Source organism: Tauraco erythrolophus, chromosome 2 (assembly GCF_009769465.1).
Source record: "Tauraco erythrolophus isolate bTauEry1 chromosome 2, bTauEry1.pri, whole genome shotgun sequence".
In the NCBI taxonomy this organism is placed as follows: domain Eukaryota; kingdom Metazoa; phylum Chordata; class Aves; order Musophagiformes; family Musophagidae; genus Tauraco; species Tauraco erythrolophus.
In genome coordinates, this window is record NC_141466.1 from 116509796 (window position 1) to 116530013 (window position 20218).

Genomic DNA, 20218 nt, shown 5'->3' on the forward strand with positions numbered 1-20218 from the left:
GGCTGCAGATATCAGCCAAGAGGAACTGAGCCCTTCTGAGTTAACAGAAGTGACACTAAAGCTTATACTACAAAGTGCAGGTCATACACTTAAAATATAGGACCAGTCACACAGGTTTTTTTTCAATAACCTGGGATATTAACGAGAGGGAATTCATGAGGAAAGACATTCAATGGGTACACTAATCAGCTGCAGAATGATATTGAGCCATCCGGTTTTGAGGTATGAAAAGGGAAAATAAGATCTTAGAATGCATCAGTGGAGATAACTTGGAGTATTAATGTCTTCATATGTCTTTACACAAGGTTCTAGTATTCTCACTATTGTCCATTTCTAAATACATTTTGAAAAATGAATTCAGAACGAAAAAGCATCAGAAGAAAGGCTATTATGATAAGCAGAGAAAAGAGAAAACTATTTTGTGAAAAGACATACAAGAACAAAGCAGGATGAACTGGAAAGCGTTTGGACTGGAAACTGAAAAGAAATTTCTAAGTGCATGAATTTTCTCCTAAGTTATCCTCTAAGAGAAGCAATTTATGCGAAGAAGCAGACTTAACCCAGTACATTTTTCGTTCTCATTTCTTAAGCTCTTCTATCACTAACATAACTTTTAAACACACATAGGGAAAAAAGAACCGGGAATGGGAAAAAAAAAAAAACAAACCAACCAACCAACCAACCACTAATCCTTTAGAGGGGAAGTGGGCCATTGATTTAAATACAGTTCTCTTAATGTTTTCTTTAGCATTCTAAATATTCTCAGAACTTACTTGTTTTTTAATGGCTAATGAAAATAATCCATGAGCTGTCCACAGCATTAAACCTTTATCTTCCGCCAGTGCAATTACTTCAAAATATTTTCTATAAAAATTCAAATGATCTCACCTGTGTGCATTATCTTTCAATATATTAACTTTTTTTTTTAATGTTAATGATGCCTATCTAACAGAACAAGTTGATTTTTTAACTTTGGGACAAGAGTGGAAAATGCTTTGATTGATTAAAACATTGTTTAAGCTAAGGAAGACTTTACAAAATCTCTAACTCCAGAAAAAATGAAAATAAATTGCATAAACCACTAAATTTTTTAATTTAATATTTTAGAAATGTATAAGAATATGGGGGTTTTAAATGCTTGTGTTTTAAAATATCTTTTTGGGTTTTTTTTAAAAAATGCCTTTTATTATTCATTTTTTCAATTCGCTTTTTCCTTGCCTATCAAAGGAAGCATACATTGTTTTTTTTAATTTTTCATTCATTAATCTTTGTCTTCTCTAGTAATTTTGAAATCTGCTTTACTACAGCCAGTATGTATGGTTTCTACTTTTTTTAAAAAAAACAAATCAATGTTAATGAATATATAACTTAAGGTTTAAATGATCATACTTCCATTGAAAATCAATGGATTTACTCTGTTGATTTTCATTAGATGGGAATCTGTGCCTCTATTTTCCCTAAGCCAGAGTGTGATCCATGAAAGAACTCTGCCTTTACCACCAGGGTTGTGTAATTTCTTCCTGAATACTTTCATATATGGAACTTTGTCAAAGATTTCGTGCAAATCCCCAAAAAAGTATGTTAACTCATTCATATTTATGCCCCGTTATCTCCTACCAAACCACAGTAGGTTTAACTATAATGGTTACCAGCAGACATTCCCAGATGGAGACCTCAGCATAAACAGAACCCCAGGGAGATGTGACTTCACGGACACATGAAAGATCGTAAAGAACACTGATGAGTTTTGCTTTCCAAATCTGAGAGGAATGAAACATTACTTGGTAACCAAAGAACTACTGACTTAGTTGGTATTTTTCACTTTCTCTTCTTACTAACTCCATGGACTAAATATTTTAGACCCACATCTATAGCCTGATTTTATACATATGGCATAAATTTATACATAAAGTGTTCACTTGCACTGTATAATTCATCTTCTACATATTCCCAGATGGAGAGAAGTCCTCCTGTTCTTCCAAAACACTGTTATCTCCAAGGGAAGTAAAGTATTATGAGATGTCCTTGTTTCATTGGCACTGTTAGTTTCTCACAGCAGGAAATTCACATACAAAACAGGAGACCTTGGGCAGTATCTGTTTCACAGAAGCTTAACTGCTGTGAACAAAACTTAGTCTTTGCCATTGCATTTCCCTCCCGAGCAGAAAGGCAGTCATTATTTTGTCTTTGGGAACATTGCCCCCCACCAAGTAATGAGAGACTGCTCCAAGTTTGCGAGCTTTGCAGCGCAACAGAAGAGGGTGTTCTTCATCCCCTCTATGTCCACCATTGGGATTGACTTATCAAGGTGACAGATCTGACTGCAGGACTGTCAAAACTCTGACCATAGCAAAGGATGAGAGAGAACCAAGATGTTGTATTCTTTTATCCAAAGAAGGAAGTAAGTGAGAAAAAAGGCAAAGATGGTGTGTTGCTGAACAACTAACTAAATAAACAAGAGTCAGAAGGCTTATCTTACTTCAGCTTGGAAAATACCCTAAAAGTCTCATGTCCTAAGAGCAGTGGCCAGGCAGGTTTGAAAAATTACTCTGTGGCAAATGCAGGGCAAGGCAAATACTGAGTGACCATTTACTTGTTAGGTTCCTGCCTCACCTTGACTCTTACAATTTTGCATCGATGCAGTGATACCAGGCTGCCTGTACCTTTTATTAGAATATTTGAAGATATGTTTGTGAAAGAGTTCAAGATCTCTCCTGGCCACCACATTAATGCCTGAGAAACAGATCTGTGATTCTCTTCAGAAGTGGTTGTAGGGGCTTGAATTTGGAAGTTATTTCTAAGGCAATGGTATGAATGTTAGACACCTGCATGGACTGCTTGGGAAATACTAATCCATTCTGGAGAAACAAATGCACTGACACAAATGTCTCCTGTTAATTTTATGGCCAATTTGAACACACAAAACCAAGACGAATGGATAGCACTTATCCTAAATAGCATACATGGTAATAGCTGACTCTTAGCATTTATCTTAAAGTCAGGTGTATCCCAGGAAAAAAATGGCAGATGCTTTGTCTATTTTTCAGAATACAAGGACCAAGGGAAGCATTCAACTGAGATATCCCCTTCCCTAGCCCTCGGATGTTCTGCAATAACAATCTTTAGCTCACAGATCTGGAGAAAGTCCCTAAGACAACATGCGTGCTCTCAGAAGTTTAACCTTAAGTAAAACCCAGAGCAGAATTATTCTGTATTACACCAAAGTCCTAAGAGCTTCAGTTGTCGATTGGCATCTTGCAGAGATACTTGGCACTAACCATAATGTCAGCCTGTGGTTTGATCTTCTGCCAAGGTACGTAGACTCTCACACAGGTTCTTCTCTGGTGTGTACTCTCAATTTATACTCCCCAATCACAGAGATACATCTGTTTCGGTAATCTGGCGGTGTTTTGGACAATCTCTTTTTTGTGAACAACGTGTGTGAGATGCTCGTGCTGTCAGATCTAGGTCTGTCAGACACATCGCTGACAAAGTCTGCTGACCCACGGGGTACATGAGGACAGCTGCAACTAAGTTATGCTTTTCTAAGACTGACCAGGGATCCAGGGATGACTGGGAAGGCTTTGCTATAGATATTTGCCTACATCAGCCTGTATCTTCCAGACTGCTGTAGGGTCTCAGGGACTGTTAAGTATTCCCAGCAGTCTGAACAGCTTCGAAATCATAGGCCAGTTGGCCAATATCTAACAGATCACCTTATATTCAGAAAACTCTGCATCAGCCTGATTTATGGTGGAAGTCCTGAAGAGTAAGTTCCTGCTGGTGAAATGATTGGTTGTGCTCTGTTTTTTAAAAGAATCAGCATTGGGCAAACTCCCTTTGGCTGCAAAAAGTGGGGAGTTATTCACAAAAAAGTGATTTTGAAAATCTTTCACAATAAACGGTGATTACTGTGGCTTTAGAAAGTCACCTAGCTTGTTCTGACATACTTTCCCAGACTGGTAAAATGTGCACCCTTCACTACTAAGGAAGGAAAATCAGAAAATTGGGAAAATTGTTTTTCTTGTTAAATAGATATGGTTATAAGCACTGTTAGAATGATTTTTTTTTTCTTATTTGATTTGATTCGAAACATATTTTCTTTCAGGTAAGGAATAAAAGGTAGTTTCAAATTAAATGAAATCTTTGTTCTCAGATTATCTAAATCCCCTATAAGCACTGGGAAATCTTGACATGAAAAGTCAGAACATTTTATTTAGAAAATATTGAAATTAATATTTTAACTTACTAGAACCAATTTGCTATTATTTTGTTTTTCCTTTGGCCTAAATTATTAGTTCAGTTTGACCCAAATTAACGAGTCCTTTGGTTTCCTCTCATAATTGCGTTCTTAACAAATCTACATTTCAGTGTAGAATTATTACCTAACTCAAGGTACCAGAGCAGCCTGTTCACAGTAGCGCCTGGAACTGCTACTATTGTGCAGCCCCATCACCACAACAGCGGACAACCAGTTGGAGAGGGGAATTAAAACTCAGCGTTGTGAAGCAGACAAGATAAGCCATAAAGGGTAGAAAAGATCTGCATGGAAAATGTGGTTAGTCTATTGATTAGGAACTCTGAGCGCACAGTCAGCACTTTCCTCATTCCTGTTTAATGTGATCGGAAATTAGGCTTCATCCAGATAAGCTGATGGGAAATGACTCTCTGAAAAAGAAGCCAAGGTGAAATATTAAAGTTCTTTGGGAAGCTGCAGAAGAATGATATCATTAAGTATAGAGACATAACATTGAATTTAGTTAAGATGGAATATACAAATCCAGTACAGATCTGGGCATCTCAGCTATCAAAAAACTACAATATGCCAGTCTCAATCATAGGGCTACCTGTCGGCCACTGACAGAAAGAGAAAGTGACTTTGATGGGAGTCTGGAAGAACATACATACCTAAATCTAAACCTGTGTTTCTGAAAATCATCCAGACATTTCGGAACCCTGAAGTTTTTCACACCTGTCTAGGACTAAACCACATTTTTCCCTACTATACTCCAAAACCAGCCAGCCACCTTTACAAGGATAATCATCCTCTACCACTGACCACCCCCACATCTTTTACAGCTCTCTTATTTCATGTCTACTCAGATACAAACTGAAGACGCACTGGCCCAGACAAGACTTCTGAGAAAACAGAAAACTCTAGTCTAGCGAGATGGAGAAGGGTGTACAAGAGAATCATGGTAGATCCTAGCCATCTGCCAGGATCATTTCTGCATTTTATGCAGCTCCAGGATAAAACACACGAATCAACCATGGAAGCCCAACAGAGCATTGCCATGATACTTTTTGCAAGGTGTCTACCTCTGACTGCTTATAAAGCAATATTAGAGAATCGCATGTGCTACACCAGCTAGAAAACCCTTTGCAAGAGAACTGAACTCTGGACAGCTCCTGAGACCCAGGACTGAGTTCTGACTCCCTACAAATCCCACATAGTCTTGTGGCAATCAGGGCCACAGCTCTTATTCAAAAGATGCTCACTTTGAGTACCGACAGGGATGCCCACAGCATCCTCCTAGCAAGTGATGCAACACCGACTGCTATTGGGCCTTGAGTGCCATTATCTGCAGCAGTTAGATGGAGCTCTATTAATGCTACCCAGGCAATGAAACTGGAAAATCTTGAGCCTCTTATCAGAAACTCCTCTCAGAAAACCTCCACGTCTTCACCCAATATTTTAAGACGTCGATCACAAACAAGCAATGTCTTGTAGTCAAGCACTCCAACCAGAAGTGTAATTCACAGTATAATCTTTCCTCGTAAAGGAAGGAGAACTGATCAGTGTGAATGCTTTAGGCAACCAACTGATTTTTTTTTTAATATTATTTTATTTTTTTTGAAAAAGGAAATCTAGCATATTTAAGAATAGCAAACTTACTAATTAAGCTGCTAATCTTGTTTCTATTCTTAATTTTAAAAAAACGAGAAGTAGAAGAAATACATCTGTGCTTATGTATAGTAATGCAGGCTCATTAAGAAATTATGCAGAAACAAACAATTCAGAAAAAAGGCACAAAGCAAAAAGAATATTCTTTCTAGCACTGAAATGAAAGCTAATGAGCCCTCACTCATACAAACAAGATCAAATTTGGTCCACGTTTTTACAACTGTAACATATCCTCCATCCAAAACATGAGCAAAGAGCAAGTTAGCTGGTTAACCAGTACTGCCAGGTACTAGTCAGTCCCTAAACCAGCAACATCAGTAGCACATCTAAATTAGATGCAGCAGCATTTGCCAAACTGTGTTGTCCGATATCTTTAAGACATCATTTTTGTAAACACTACTTTTAGAACTGGAATGACAGTGGTAGCTTTCAACATGGGGCCATTAATATCTTCAGAGCAATATCAACCTGGCTGAAAGACAGCATAGTCTTCAGGACAAGCCTGCATCTTTTCTGAAAGGTACATTAATGCCAGTCTGTGAAGAAACTAGTGTTTAAAAGGGGTTTAAATGAAGAGTGCCAAACGTGACGGAGCTGCATGCAAACAGAAGAGAAAGGTATGGCAAGGTGCTCTTGTGCTGGGAAGGGAGAAGAGACAGAAGGTGAAAAGGGGGAGGATGGATTTCAAAAGTGATGCTATGGCATACAGGAGCCATAAAATATTATTATGAGAAAGGCAAAGAAAACTAAAAGCCAACAGCAGTCTTGGAAGATTCAGCAATAAGGCAAGCCTGTGACAGGTGTGCTCAACCCCTTGACCAGACTGGCAGTGTTTTGGTGCAGGATCCAGAGGAGGTAAATGCTTGAGCTGTAACAAGGCCAAGAACTCCTCTAGTTTCAATCTGTTCTCCGAAAATCCACAAAGGAGCAAAGTGACACCGTGAGCATCAGCGCATATTAGCTTGGAACACCAATCATGCAATTAATGCATGATAAGCAGGTAGCTTTTCCAAGACTCATTTATCAAGGAACAAAGTTAGTTGTGGGTACAAGAAGCTTCATGCACACCTTTCCTTCACATGTAATTTGACTATGAGCCAGCCACTTTATCCCGTAAATATGACAGTCTAAGTGAGCCTTCTTTGAGCTCTCCCTACTAGGCACGTTGACTGTATAGTGGTGATCTCCCCTTGAGCTGGGAAGCCTCTCAAGATTGCTCCTCGAGGCATGAGAGACCTTCTACCAATGGCAGATCTTTGGTAAACAACTGATTTTGTGCCTAATCTTGTAGGGTAACTTTAATTGTACCTTGGTAACTTTGATTGCATGCTGAATTGATGCTAATGAAAGCATTATAAACCTTGCATACATAATCCTTTAGACATAAACCATTGACCAAGTCCGGGACTAAGTCTGGATCCAACTGCACCTAAATGCCTTTCTGAGAAGGAGTTTAGAAGACAGTGGGGTTCCTTGTGACTCAATGGGAGGGCCTCCCTCACTCCTTGTCTTTCATTAGACATAAACTGTTGACCAAGTCTGGGACTAAGTGTGGATCTAGCCACACCTAGGCTCCATAAGGAGTTTAGAAAGTAAGGGGGTTCACTCTGAACCTCGTAACTCAGCAGGAGGGTCTTCCTTACCCTTCTATGCCTACGGTCTCTCTGTGAATCATTTTAACTTGAGTGTAACTTGATTTTCCTTTGTATGTTTCTTACGTAAAATAAGTAATAGAGTGACCTTGCCACTGAACTCTGTTAAGGTGCATCTTTTATTAAAATCACTTTTCCTAATACCTTTGATGATGATTCTTTAAGCAATCTAAATCACTATCATTCACAACAAAGCCAAGAGATTCTGTACCCTGGCTGATGAAGCAACTGAAAATGCCTTAAAATGCAGCTTGTGCATAGATTGCTAAAGGAAGCTCAAGAAGCTCTAATTTTTTGTTTTCCTTTTCCAAAGAAAACATTCGACTTCCTTCAACTCCACTGCTCTCATCCTAAGGAAATCACTCTATTTTCTAAATTGATCTATATTCAGTGTAAACAAATTCTGTGTGCCACTACCTTCAGAACTCAACCACAGTTTGTCCTTGTTGTAGCCACTTTGTATTTTCATGAAGAAATAGAACAAAGAAGAAAAAGAAAAATATTTTCATGCGCATCATTTCAGGTAAAAAACAAAAAAACCCACCCAAAACCTAGTTTTCCTTTTCTGCAACATAGGTCTTGAACACATGAAAAGCTGCACTCCTACCCAGCTTCCACTGTCTTATTTCAGTTACCATTTACCAAACATTGCAGAAGTTAGAAAAAGGCAGGTAAGGGAGAAATACAATTATCTGAAAGATAACAGGACTTGTTTCTTTCAGTATCTCCCTTTCCCTCATGAGTTTATCACTTTTCAGAGATGTATCTAACTTAAAGCCAGAACTGTCACTCATTCATAATGCATTAGCACACAGGTGTGGGTTTTTTTAACAGCTCCTGCTATACAGGAGTATTCCTTTATTCTTTTGCAGTGCATACTTTCGGCTTTATTTTGAATGCTAAATTATTTCCAAGAAATTATCTGAAGAGTTATATTTCACTTGTGGATTTTTAAAAAATTGTATTTTTTACAAAGTCAGGTGAACAGCTGGACTACAACGCAAACACCAGAAAAAAAAAAAAAAAACAAAACTCAAAACCCCTAAATATAATTAGTACAGGGAATGTCTTATGCATTCCTTATTAGTGAAACATACTTTCCCTTCCCACTCCACTCCCAAAATGAAGAATTTTCTACTTTTAAACAGATAAATCAGAACTGTCATTTATGTAATAGCAAATATGCAAACCAGAATACCTTTCACTTACATCTCTGGATTTGCTGTCTTTTCTTTAGTAATATAAACACATACACCAACTGTTAACAGATAACATGCAGATTTGTAAGTTACCATTAACGGCTCAGTAGTCCTATTCAATAAGAAAGGGATTGCGTATCTGAAAAACCTGTTGCCTTTAAAAATGAATAAAATTAGTAACACAGTAATCTTCAGTGCATGGCATTTACATAAAATTAAATATGGGCCTGATCAAGGCAACTCTGTATTCACACAAGCGCTCCTGTTCAAGTAACCAGCATCACTTGCATAAGTAATATCCTGGAATTTGGATTTTAAGTTAAGGCATCTTAATTTGGTTGCTTGGTTGTACAACAAGTAACTGATACACCTTTTGATTTATGTCTGTTGGAACACTTCTAAATTCATAAGCTTCAGACTGCTTTAATAACAATTTGTAATTAAAAGAACACAGACAACCTTTCCTCAGCAAATGCTTTACCCCTCCAAATGCTTTGGAGATCAATTTGGAAGTCACTTTACTGTGTAGCTTTTGTCAAAGCCTTTTTTTTTTCCCCCTAAAACGTTAATCCAATAAAAACTAATGAAAACAATAAACAAAACCACTATTTCATGCCTTTAGAACTGTATTTTTCCACTTCCAGTAATAACTTGGATTTCTGCTTTTAACTCACTTAGGAAATGCCATCATCATAAACCTCACATTGCTCAGGACTCTTTGACTACTTAATTAGCTACTAAAACACTGCAAAGGAGCTGACGTATTCGAAGAGAAGCAAAAGGAGCCAAACTCCACGCATCCTCCCCCTCTTACTCGCACACGTTTGCGTAAGCCCTTACCTGCTGGGTAACGTTCAATAACTGGCCAGTTGTCCACCTGTAACGTGGCATTGCCACCACTTCTTGTGAAACGTACTACATGGTATTTTCCATCATTAATGATTGCGTTGATCTCTTCAATAGAGATGTCATCAGTTCCAACATTAAATTTAACTCCAATTTTTCCCTGGTGCTGCAATTTAAAAAAAAAAAAAAAAAGGCAAAAAGAGAAAGAAGAAAAAGAAGAACTAATTAATAGTTGTTTTCGCAAGAAATAGAGACAACATGTCATACAGGGAAAGATTTCTAGCAACATCTTCCTTCCTCAGATGTAACTTCTAAAGGCTTGCATGCGGCAGTGACAAGCCTCCTGACAGTTCAGTAAGTCCGGGACATCTCTTTGATGGATAATTGATATTCCAAATGAGTTAGTTCATCAAATTGAGTTCTCTCCTTTTCCAAGAGATTCAGATCAAGATGAGGAGGGGGGAAGGAGGAGGAAAGCTGAAATTTTCTTTCTTTGTCCCCTCCTCACCTCCATGAGGATTAAACACCATTTTTCCTTTTAGGCTTTCAAAATGGAAAGTCTTGTAGTCACTTGGAAGAGGTACAAGGATTTTCAAGACGTGAAAGTCGAGGTCCAGCCCTGCATCTCCTGTCTGCCAAACCTCATTCATACTCAGATTCTTCACAAATAATGACAAAGGAGGAAATTTTTTTCTTCCCTAATGGAGGGATTTTTTGCATCATGTTGTAGTAGCTCCGAATCATTAAGACAACAGCAGACTGACTGACTAACAAGGACTTTCCTGATCAAAGCCAGAGAGGAGTGAAAGGCGTCTGTGATACAGATACAACATCTTGTTCCCACTAAGGATGGAGACTGATTTTTTTTTTACTGGGATTTGCCTGTAAACTCCTGTGCCTGAGGGGTCCTAGGGCTAAGGGGACTTTGCATGCACATTCATACTCAGGACCAAGCCTGTAGATTTTCCAGATGATTGTGACATTAGTAGGCTTTCATTTTTATTTTCTTTTAATTATTATGATATTCACTGTAAAGGGACATCTACATTTTAACAAAGTCTTTTAATGTCTGTTAACTTAAGGGCTTTGTGATTTATTTATTTTCTCCTATAAAATCAGTTCTATACCTGAATAAGGATACTTACTAAATCTAGGAGGAAAAAAGAAAAGCACAGCACAGTATGAGATTAGGTGTTGTGCATAATAAGTGGCAATCTTACATGAAATTTCATGTAATTGGTACTTATACATCCTTGTTAAAAGTTAAAAAACTTCTGAAAGTTTTTACACTATCAGATGAAATACAATGAAACATTTCATATTATTCCTCTTGATCATTCACTTCCATCTTTCTAGAACCAGCTTCACCCCTCTCACACAGCTTTTGTGTCTGCTCCCTCTTTCTCCTACTACCCTGGCATCACTCCTTGTAGTGAGCGTATCCTGCAGCTTCTCATCTCTGCAAGTCTCCCAAGCAGTGAACTCAGGAGTTCTTCCACTTTACTTTAATCTCTTTTTAAATACCTGAATTCATTTTCCCATAGTGCTTGCATATTCCAGTTATACAGTTGAGCAGCTGCTGAACACCTTTAGACAAAGTCCCTCAACACACACTATGGCACTACACTATCACCTCTTCAGCTATGATTTTTTTTTTTAAACAATAAAAGGACCATTCACTGCTGAGATTTGCATAATGACTCTGTAAAGTTGTTTGTTTTATTTGTTCAGCTGTTTAAATAATGTTCTAAACATTCCTCCTTTTTCCTGCGGATTCTTTTAACATTTCTCTTTTGGCTGGTCCTCCTACTTTTCCATACCTATAGGGGCCGATAAGGGATCCACCTTATTTGGCACACCTTCTTTTGCCTCTCATGTGAGTTGCAGAGCAATTTCCTATTTAACTTTGCAGAATAATTGTATTTCAACTGGTTCAGCTACGGCTCAGAACAGATTTCACCCATTTTTCTCCCGTGGATGCAGTAGCTTATTTGCTTCACCTGTTTCATTCATATGCCTACTCTCTTTATACAGAAATGTATACAAAGAAATAGAACGTTATTCTGGCTCTAAAGTCATCTCTTCTTTTACTAATTTACGAAATGCAGAAAAATGGCATGTAATGATAATGGCATATTCACCTTTTCACAGTACTTTCAAGAAATCAAAGGCTTTGAGGACTAAAAAAAGGTGACTAATTTTACAGTGATTCATAATTATACTATTCATAACCTACACTTTACATACCTGCTTTGCTTTTTGCTACATATATGAATATACATATATTATTTTAGATAAAAAAATGATAAGGGAAAAAAACACCTTTGAATGAACAGGACAGGTGCAGGCAAAATGAAGTGGCATAAAAGGCAAATATACCAGCAGCTTTTCCAAAATAAGAGAATGTGGTGCTGCAATAGTTACCAAGTTGCCACCTGTAAATGGCCAGGTATTGGCAAGTGAAATGAATGCTTTACAGACTTGAAGGTGGACTTGTAGCCTTACTCGATACATATATAATTTTTAGCAAAAAACCCCAAGTTTCCCTGACTTCCCTACATTTGTACAGAAGTACTGTGCGCAGACACCAAGCACACAGCTGCAATAGAGCAAAGAGTATCACTCTAATAGTTGATAACATACTATAGTGATTTTTTGGGTTCTATTTCCAATATATTCATGTAGTGGAGAACATGAAAAACTCCATGTTCAAAGGATACGCTTCATTTTTTCACACTTCTTCAGCACCTGTGGGCATTTATGTAACCTCCCATAAAACAAGGAAGCAAATCTGGGTTTCGAGTTGAAGTATTCCTTATTATTATATTCATATTTAAATTTGACTTCTGAACATCACGCTAAAGATGCTATGGACTACAATCCCATTGTGCACAGCCCTTTAGAACCACAAAATAAAATACAATGCAAAGACCGGACAGTACATGGGCCCAGACAGATGATGACACTGCCACAAAGCAGTAAGTCACCACGTATCAGTTGAGTTGCAGTAAGTATCTCTGTAGGTAGATCATGGAGTTTTTTTTAAGTCCTTGCATAATCATGCAGTAGTTTGATTCACTGTACTCCTCCTTCACTGCAAGATAACGTAAGTCACATTACTGTCATTTGTCATTGGTCAAGACCACGTGCACATACAGTTATTGTGGATCAGCTGATGTACAGTAACCTGTTGAGATAACCCGACTTCAGCCCTCAGCCCTGTGATGCTTAATATAACGGGCCTGTAACCATCAGAAAGAACTGCTTTTCATTTTTCCTTCCTCTTTTTGGAGCAACATGGTAGTGTGGAAAGAGAAGAGAATGATATAACTGAAACATACTGAATTTCTATTTTTGCTTAACCTTCGCCAGCCTCAGATGCATAGTGCAGTAGTAGAAATTTTCCTTTATCACTTGTTCTTTCATAATAATCTTATCAGAAACAGCCTCAGACAAATGCTGAATGAGTGGTTCCCCCTTCAGCACCCCGATGATGGGCACTATAGAACTGTCTGTGCGTTACTAAGTACCGCAATAGGTCAACATTACTGTCGAATGACGTTATCCTTGCCAGCGATCTGAAACAGCACAGCGTTTCAGGCTCACATTTCTAGGAGGTTATGTTTGCCCACTAGCAAAGATGATCATTTCAGAGCTCCCCTGGTAAAAATCAGCTCTGTACACAGGGCTCGTAGAAGTCCTCTACGCTGTTTACAGTTCTTAGCCTGTGTTTTGTTTTTCTCAGTCTCACCCAGTTTTGAGAGAACATAGCAATGAAATCAACTACTTTTCCTATTGTGCCTTTATCTAATCTGAACTGGGAAGGCCACAATAACACAGCAAAGCCATGGAGCAGATAGGCGAGTCTCCAACATAATTTCTGAGAGAGGCCAGAAGAGAGGACACACCTTCAGGAGAAGAGTGAAGCATTTCAAGAAGCTGCATAAACATTGTTCTCTGTCTCTGGAAATTAATTCAAACTTCAAATCAGAAGGCACTATGAATATTGCTACAACCACCACATCACCACCATGAATATTGCTACAACTACCACATCACCACCACCACCGCTCCCTAGGACAAAGCAGCACAGGGATCTCAGATTCACCTACAGACAAGCAACGTGACACTCTGAGCCCCAACCAGCTGCTTTTCAGAAAAGCTAAACTTTTGGTTTGGAGATGCTTAGGCCATGTAGCTCTCCTGTTTCTGAGGCCAGGGTGACTTTCTCTCCACAGCACCACAACAGGCAGGTAACCTTCTTTGGTGTTATCTAAAGTGCCCCTACACACTACTGCAACATGCGTTGTAGGCTTTGCCTATAGTTTAACCTCTGCTGTTCAGCAACTTGTAGGAGTCCAAGCTCAGGGGGTAAGGATAAACATGTTAATGGCTTCAAAGCAGTTGGATAAAAGCATGATTCTATGATATACGTGTTTAGCTCCAATCCTACATTCCTAATGTGCTCTGAAATGCTAGTAGTTTTGACTGCTGAGACAGTACAGGCATGTGTGCACGCATGTGTATATACCAATCATTTCAAAACATTTTGCCTTCAAAAGCACTGGCAGCTACTATTGTAATCTGGCAACTCCAGTGGAATATTTTCAAGCATGTTTTAAGAATTGTTTACTTGTCCTGGTTTAGGCTGGGACAGAGTTAGCTCTTCTTTTTAGTAGCTCTAAACACTTCTACCTTGGCTTTAACAGGCTTCTGACGAAGCACCGAGAATGCTGATGAACCTGAGAGCCAAGCAAGAAACGTGAAATGCAAATCAAGCCAGCAGCTGACAGTGCAATTTGTTCCCTGTTGGACCCTAGTCCAGTGCTACTGATCTGCCGACTCCAAATGCAGTAAAATCTATGCTAGTATAAAATATCTCTCTCTCCCTCTCTCCAGAATAATGATATCTCCTATAGCATCAGCAAGGTTTTACTGCTCTCTGTAGTAATAATTCTGGAATCAGTCAAACATGAGCGTGTGCAAATTTGGCACTACAGCAGTTTTAGAAGAGACCGCAGACAGCTTAAGCTCATAATACTTACAACTTTAACTGCTTCCAAAGAAAAGCAATAATACTGAGACTCCCATAGGTGAAGAAATAGAGGAAAAAAAAATTTCAAGCGTGGCCGCTTGCATCTTATAGTGTCAGTCCCTGAGGCACAACTTTCTGGTGAATGTGATAACAAAGTCTTAGAACTAACTGATGGTTTACTTTGATTTTATTGAAGAATAAGTTTCTTGAGTTTTATTAAGAAGAGTGAGATCATTTCCACTCAAATGTAATCAGAAGCTAATATTCTATATTACAGGAATGTATGCAAAATAATTAAAATAATTTCTAGTTTTCTGACTCCTGTAAGTAAATTCACACATAAAAATAGTACTCTTTGCTCAGCAAGTGAGAGGAGGGATACATATTGGACAGAAGATATATTTGAACTCTAAGATTAATTGAGTAACCACGTATATTTCAGTCTAATGACCCATCAATATTTCTTATTATTGTCTAATATCTTCCATAGGAATTGTTTCCTGGGAAAGACACAGAAAACATAAAATATCTGGGAAGAGTTCTTTGAATGAATCCATCTTTTCTATTCCAATGAAAGAAGTTAACTCGCACAATATGGGGTTTAAAATTCATATTTTCAGGTAGTATGTTATTAACTTAACCTCATAAGTGAAATTTTTAATATATTTTTGGTCCTGCTTTTCTCTATGAGAAGTGATAAAATATTCAACTTAATTTTTATCAACACTAATCAAATCTCTCTACTTTTAATCAACTGCAAGACAGTATACTACAGACACTGGCATCCTCATGTCACTCCTTATCTTGAGTACTTACAGTCAGGTTCTGTGTCCCTTCATGAATTCAGAAAGGTAACCATTTCCAGGGATGGATTATAGCTTTTAGTCTATCAGTGCTTGACGTGCTGTAGAAAATGTAGGAGGGGCCTGAACACTATCAGAGCATTAGCAGGGCAAGTTATCAGTCATAGCTAGGCACTTCGAGCAAGGAATCAAAGATTTTTGTTGACGTCTGATAGGGTGCATCCATCCAGTATTCAGTCTTTGCTAGAGTGGCATCTGACAAGTGTGAATCTATTTGGTTTCTCTTTCTTTTCCCAAAAGCTGGAAATACGTAGCTACTGCAGAGAAGGAAAAATTTTTTTTTTTTTTCATCTTCTCTTTCCTAGTTGCCTAAGCAAGGAGACTGAGCTCTTCCCACTGTTCCTTGTCATCAGTTCTCAACATTTATTTGCAACTTTCCTGATATTTGCTTATTTCTTAAATCCACAGCTCTGTAGAGACTTTAAATGATAAGAAAATTCCACTTTTCATTTTAAATCAAGCTTCTAGTTCTGATAATTGTACAAAAAATCTTAAAATCCAAAGCCTTGCAGACTACTGCATTAACAAGCTAATAAAAAAGAATTGAAAATCATGTTAAATCCCATGATTTTAAACTACACGTTTGATTTTTTTTCCCAGACGGATGTGTGATACCCTGTGCAAGTGACACTGGTTTCGTCAGCCTCATATCAAATCTGAGCAACATGCAGCAAACGGGGCTTCCTCTCAATCCAGTCTCCCAGCAAGTTTGACTGCTCCTCTTTCATCATTGGATGTGCTTCTGAAAAGATTCGTTCTCTTTTACTCAATTCTCAGCCTCCTGGTCCCCAAGACAGTGGGACTGGAGGGATGAACTGGCAATATTTAATTCCAAAATGCTCTATAAGACTTTGTCTACAGCTGACTGGTCTTTTGAGCCTCCAGCACACAGAAGGCTTGCATTCAGGAAATTTTTTCATGATTTGAAGGATATAATCACTTGGCTTGAGTGGTGGCTGGAATCTAAATTTGACCCTCGGATTCCTGAAAGAAGCACGGTCCACTTTGAATTTGAAATTGCTGCCTAACGCTATGCTAACCCACTATTCTTACTATTCAGAGTGGAAAAATGTTGTCTGCAGAGCCACAAATGTTACCAATATTTCCTGCAGCACCTGTGCATGCTCACCTGAGTGCAAACCCAAGCACGTCTTTCTCATCTACACCAAGATCCTTCCAGAGACAGTACAAGGCACTAGAAAAACAGATCTATAATCATAAATATGCAGTAACAAGCCTTTTTTTCCTCCCCTAATTTTGGAATCCTCACTCCGTTGTTTCATGGATTTTGTTAAAGAGAGATGAAGGGAGAATTTGCAACATATTTTGCTCTCACGTTTTACTCGGAAGCTCTGTAAGATCATTTCATAAACCTTTAAACGACCCCGGTTTCATGCCATTAAGTTATCTAGATCTTCTAAATCAATACAGAAATAATAAAAATTCATTGTTCACCAGATGCCCCTGGTTGACATATAAGAAATAGTACTGTCACTGTAACAATATTATGTATGCAAATACATACAGATGCTACCAGAGCTACTGCACTCTTAAACGTTGCTCTATAAAAATTAAGCAGCTTCTAGTCTCAAACCAATGACCCCTACAAGAAGTAACTGAAATATGCGCCTAGCATCACACTAATTTACAACTGAGACGCACCTGGAAAAAAAACACAACCTAAGCGGCTCACCAAGTGGAAGAAGTGACACATGACTTAAATATTTTTTTTTTTTTAAGTCACAAAATGCCATATATGAGATCACAGGAAAAAAAAATGGAAAGAAGGTATCACAGAAGTGTTCATCGTCTCAGCGTTTCAGGGCAGGAAGTAACTACTCTTTACTACTATGAAATAATGACTTGTATCACTTTCTGCTTTAAAATAATTGTCCTCACAGTCTGCTTTAAGTGTTGTTATAGCAATTCGATTTATACATAAAGCTCAGCAAGCAGAAAATGTAGAAATATTTATAAATCTACAATTCTGACACTTCAGCGCTCAGACTGCAGTTTTCCTGTTTAGTTTTAAACATTGAAATTCTCACTGCTATATATCATAGCTGCATTATTTCAAGTTACTCTGATGATGAATTACTGAGATGATACAATTACTCTTAACAACCAGCCCCCCTAAAATGCAATAGTTATGGAAGACATATGGTGTAGAGCCCGCAGCAGAAGCATACTGCATCTTATTATCCACTCAGCATCATTACTGCACTACATAAAATTAAATTTTTCTGAGAAAATATGCAGTAAAGTACAATTTAGGTAGTCAGCCTTTAACATCGTACTTTCTATCAAAACAGCATGTAGCACAGAAATGTCTTGACCTTGCTACTGCCTCACTTAAGGATTCCCAGTTCTGGTGAGATGGTATGGATGGGTTGAAGAGACTGTAGATGCTGTTATACCAAACAGAGCCTAATTCACAGGAAAAGGAAGTCTTTTAACTATCAGCCAAGGTAACTCACATGCCTTGACTTTGTCCTTGCACAATTATTTTCCATGTAGGCAGACACCCACCCGTGAGCTTGTGCACCTCAAATATAGTATATCCAATGTGAGGAACGGCATATTTATTGAGACCTCCAGCCACTCAAAATGACAAATACCATTCCTCCCCACACATACATCGACACGTGTTTCCAGACAATCAATGTGAGATTTGAAAATGAGACTTGCTTTCCACTTTTTCGTAGTGGATTTATACAGAGACGATTAAAATAGTGTTTCTGGGACTGAATACAGTCATCCAATAGTGTAAAGTTACTCCTAGAAAAAAAAATAAAAATGAGTAGCACCTTGATACTGGTACAATCTAATCTGCACTGGAAATTGCACTGGTTTAAGGGTATTGATTTCTGTGCTCAGAAAGGTTTCACAGAACTCTTCTGATAATTTGCGTGTTTGAAACAAATCCAAAATCAGAGTCAGAAGGAGGTATAACTGGGACCAGAAGAGAAGAATCAGCAAATTCTCAAGCAGGCTTTCATGCTAAATGATTAATAGCCATATGATCAACACACATGCTCATGAAAACACAAGTAATAAATTTTTGAGAATCTGAGTCAAAGGGCTTCTCCTGCAGGGAATTATTAAAAACCAAAAATGGTATTAGACACCCAACTCCTACTGAACTTTAACGAAAACTGAACACCTACCTGCCATTCATGCTATCATTTGATAAGCTTTTCTTTAATATTAAGGCAATCTTGAGTATTTCCAGATGCCTACAACAGACACTGGGACAAAGTACTTTTTAAACACTGTTTAAACGCAAGCTTTGCATTCCTTTATTGTTCTGATTGCCTGTGTACAAATATATTTCCAGAATTGTTTCCTAACCCTTCTTCTCTTGCTTCAGGGTCTCCAATTGGAAACAACTTGTTCCTAATGTATCTTGGCCACTAAGTACTTATCATTGCCATGGACTCACACAAAAGAAAATCAAAACAAAACCAAATAAGTTTCAGCCCATAAAGTGATTTAAAAGCTGGGCATCTCAATAGTGTACCTAGATGAATACTTTTGTCTCTTCTCTGTAAAATGAAGAAAATATATAGTAAGTTTCTGAAGTGAGAATATCATATCTGAAATAATTCACATCTGCAAAGTAGCTAAGCAGAAGTAAACCAAAACAAAACAACCAACCAAACAAAATCAGTTACTGGTCTACGACATAAATGTACAACTGAAGTGAAAAGACCTCGCACAAGGAAACACAGCTATGCTATTACCAGACAGCAGAGCTACAACATGCCACAGGTTGGGCTCTCTGCAGAAAGGCAGTCCCGGTTGTTGTTCCGTTTTCTGAGCAGCCCTATCTTTTTCTGTTGCCAGTTTTCTTTCTCTTATCATCAAGTGTAGAGTCATCCTACGGCAAGCTTTAATACCTTGTATATTTTTCTCAATGGTAGTAGTTTCCTTTATCTTACCTTTCTTCATCTTGAAGATCTTTCAGAATCAAAACCAATTTGACAATTTCCCTGTGTGCTGTACTGAGATACGCAGTGTGGAGTAGCCTATTATCAATGATACAACAAAGGACCTCACTTCTTTTGATCACTTAATGCTGCAGAGCATGTAAAAATTCTTACACTGAATACATGCAGCACATGAAGTGATCAAACAGCTTTAGTTTACCGGACTGTGAAATCCAACTGGTAGCTAGAAGGGGAAAGCACAATCTGAGAGCTACCTCTACGTTGTACTCTGCTACTGCTGCTAACAGCCCCTAAGGTTTGAACAACACTGCTTTGGCATCTTAAAATACAAAACAAAACAAAAACCATCCTGTGAAAGAGAAGTGCCACGAAGTAATGAAAGGGCTGTGTACAGGCAATGATTAGTGCTTGTGAGCAGCTTCTATAAGGAAGAAATGTTTGAATGAAGCGTTGCAAAAGAGCACGAGCACCTTCAACAATATGTTCTTCAAAATGTGAGAAGCTTGCAAATAAACTTCATTGTATTTAGAAGAAATCTGCCAGATATCTGAAAATGCTAACCCCAAGCAAACCAGACAAAATCAAAACAGAAGTTAAGCCACAGTGAGGGAGGTTTTGCATAAAACAGAGTTCAGTTCTGTCAGGCTCTGAATGCCCCTCTGAAGCAGGGAACAGTCATGAATGTCTTCACTGGAGCGATCAGCATCAGGCTTGAATGTCATTCAAATATATCATTTGTGTTCATGAACACAATGGTATTTAAAAAAT

The 20218-nt window shown here is 38.1% G+C and overlaps 1 protein-coding gene across 23 annotated transcripts in view; it reads right to left on the reverse strand.

Annotated features, from left to right (window-relative positions):
- NRXN1 (neurexin 1) overlaps positions 1–20218 on the reverse strand; it is a 763795-nt gene that overhangs the window by 120380 nt on the left and 623197 nt on the right. For all 23 annotated transcript variants that reach the window (XM_086630300.1, XM_086630295.1, XM_086630283.1 and 20 more), the window contains one exon: positions 9597–9768. In XM_086630300.1, coding sequence (XP_086486426.1) covers positions 9597–9768 — 172 coding nt within the window. The remainder of the gene's footprint in view (positions 1–9596; positions 9769–20218) is intronic.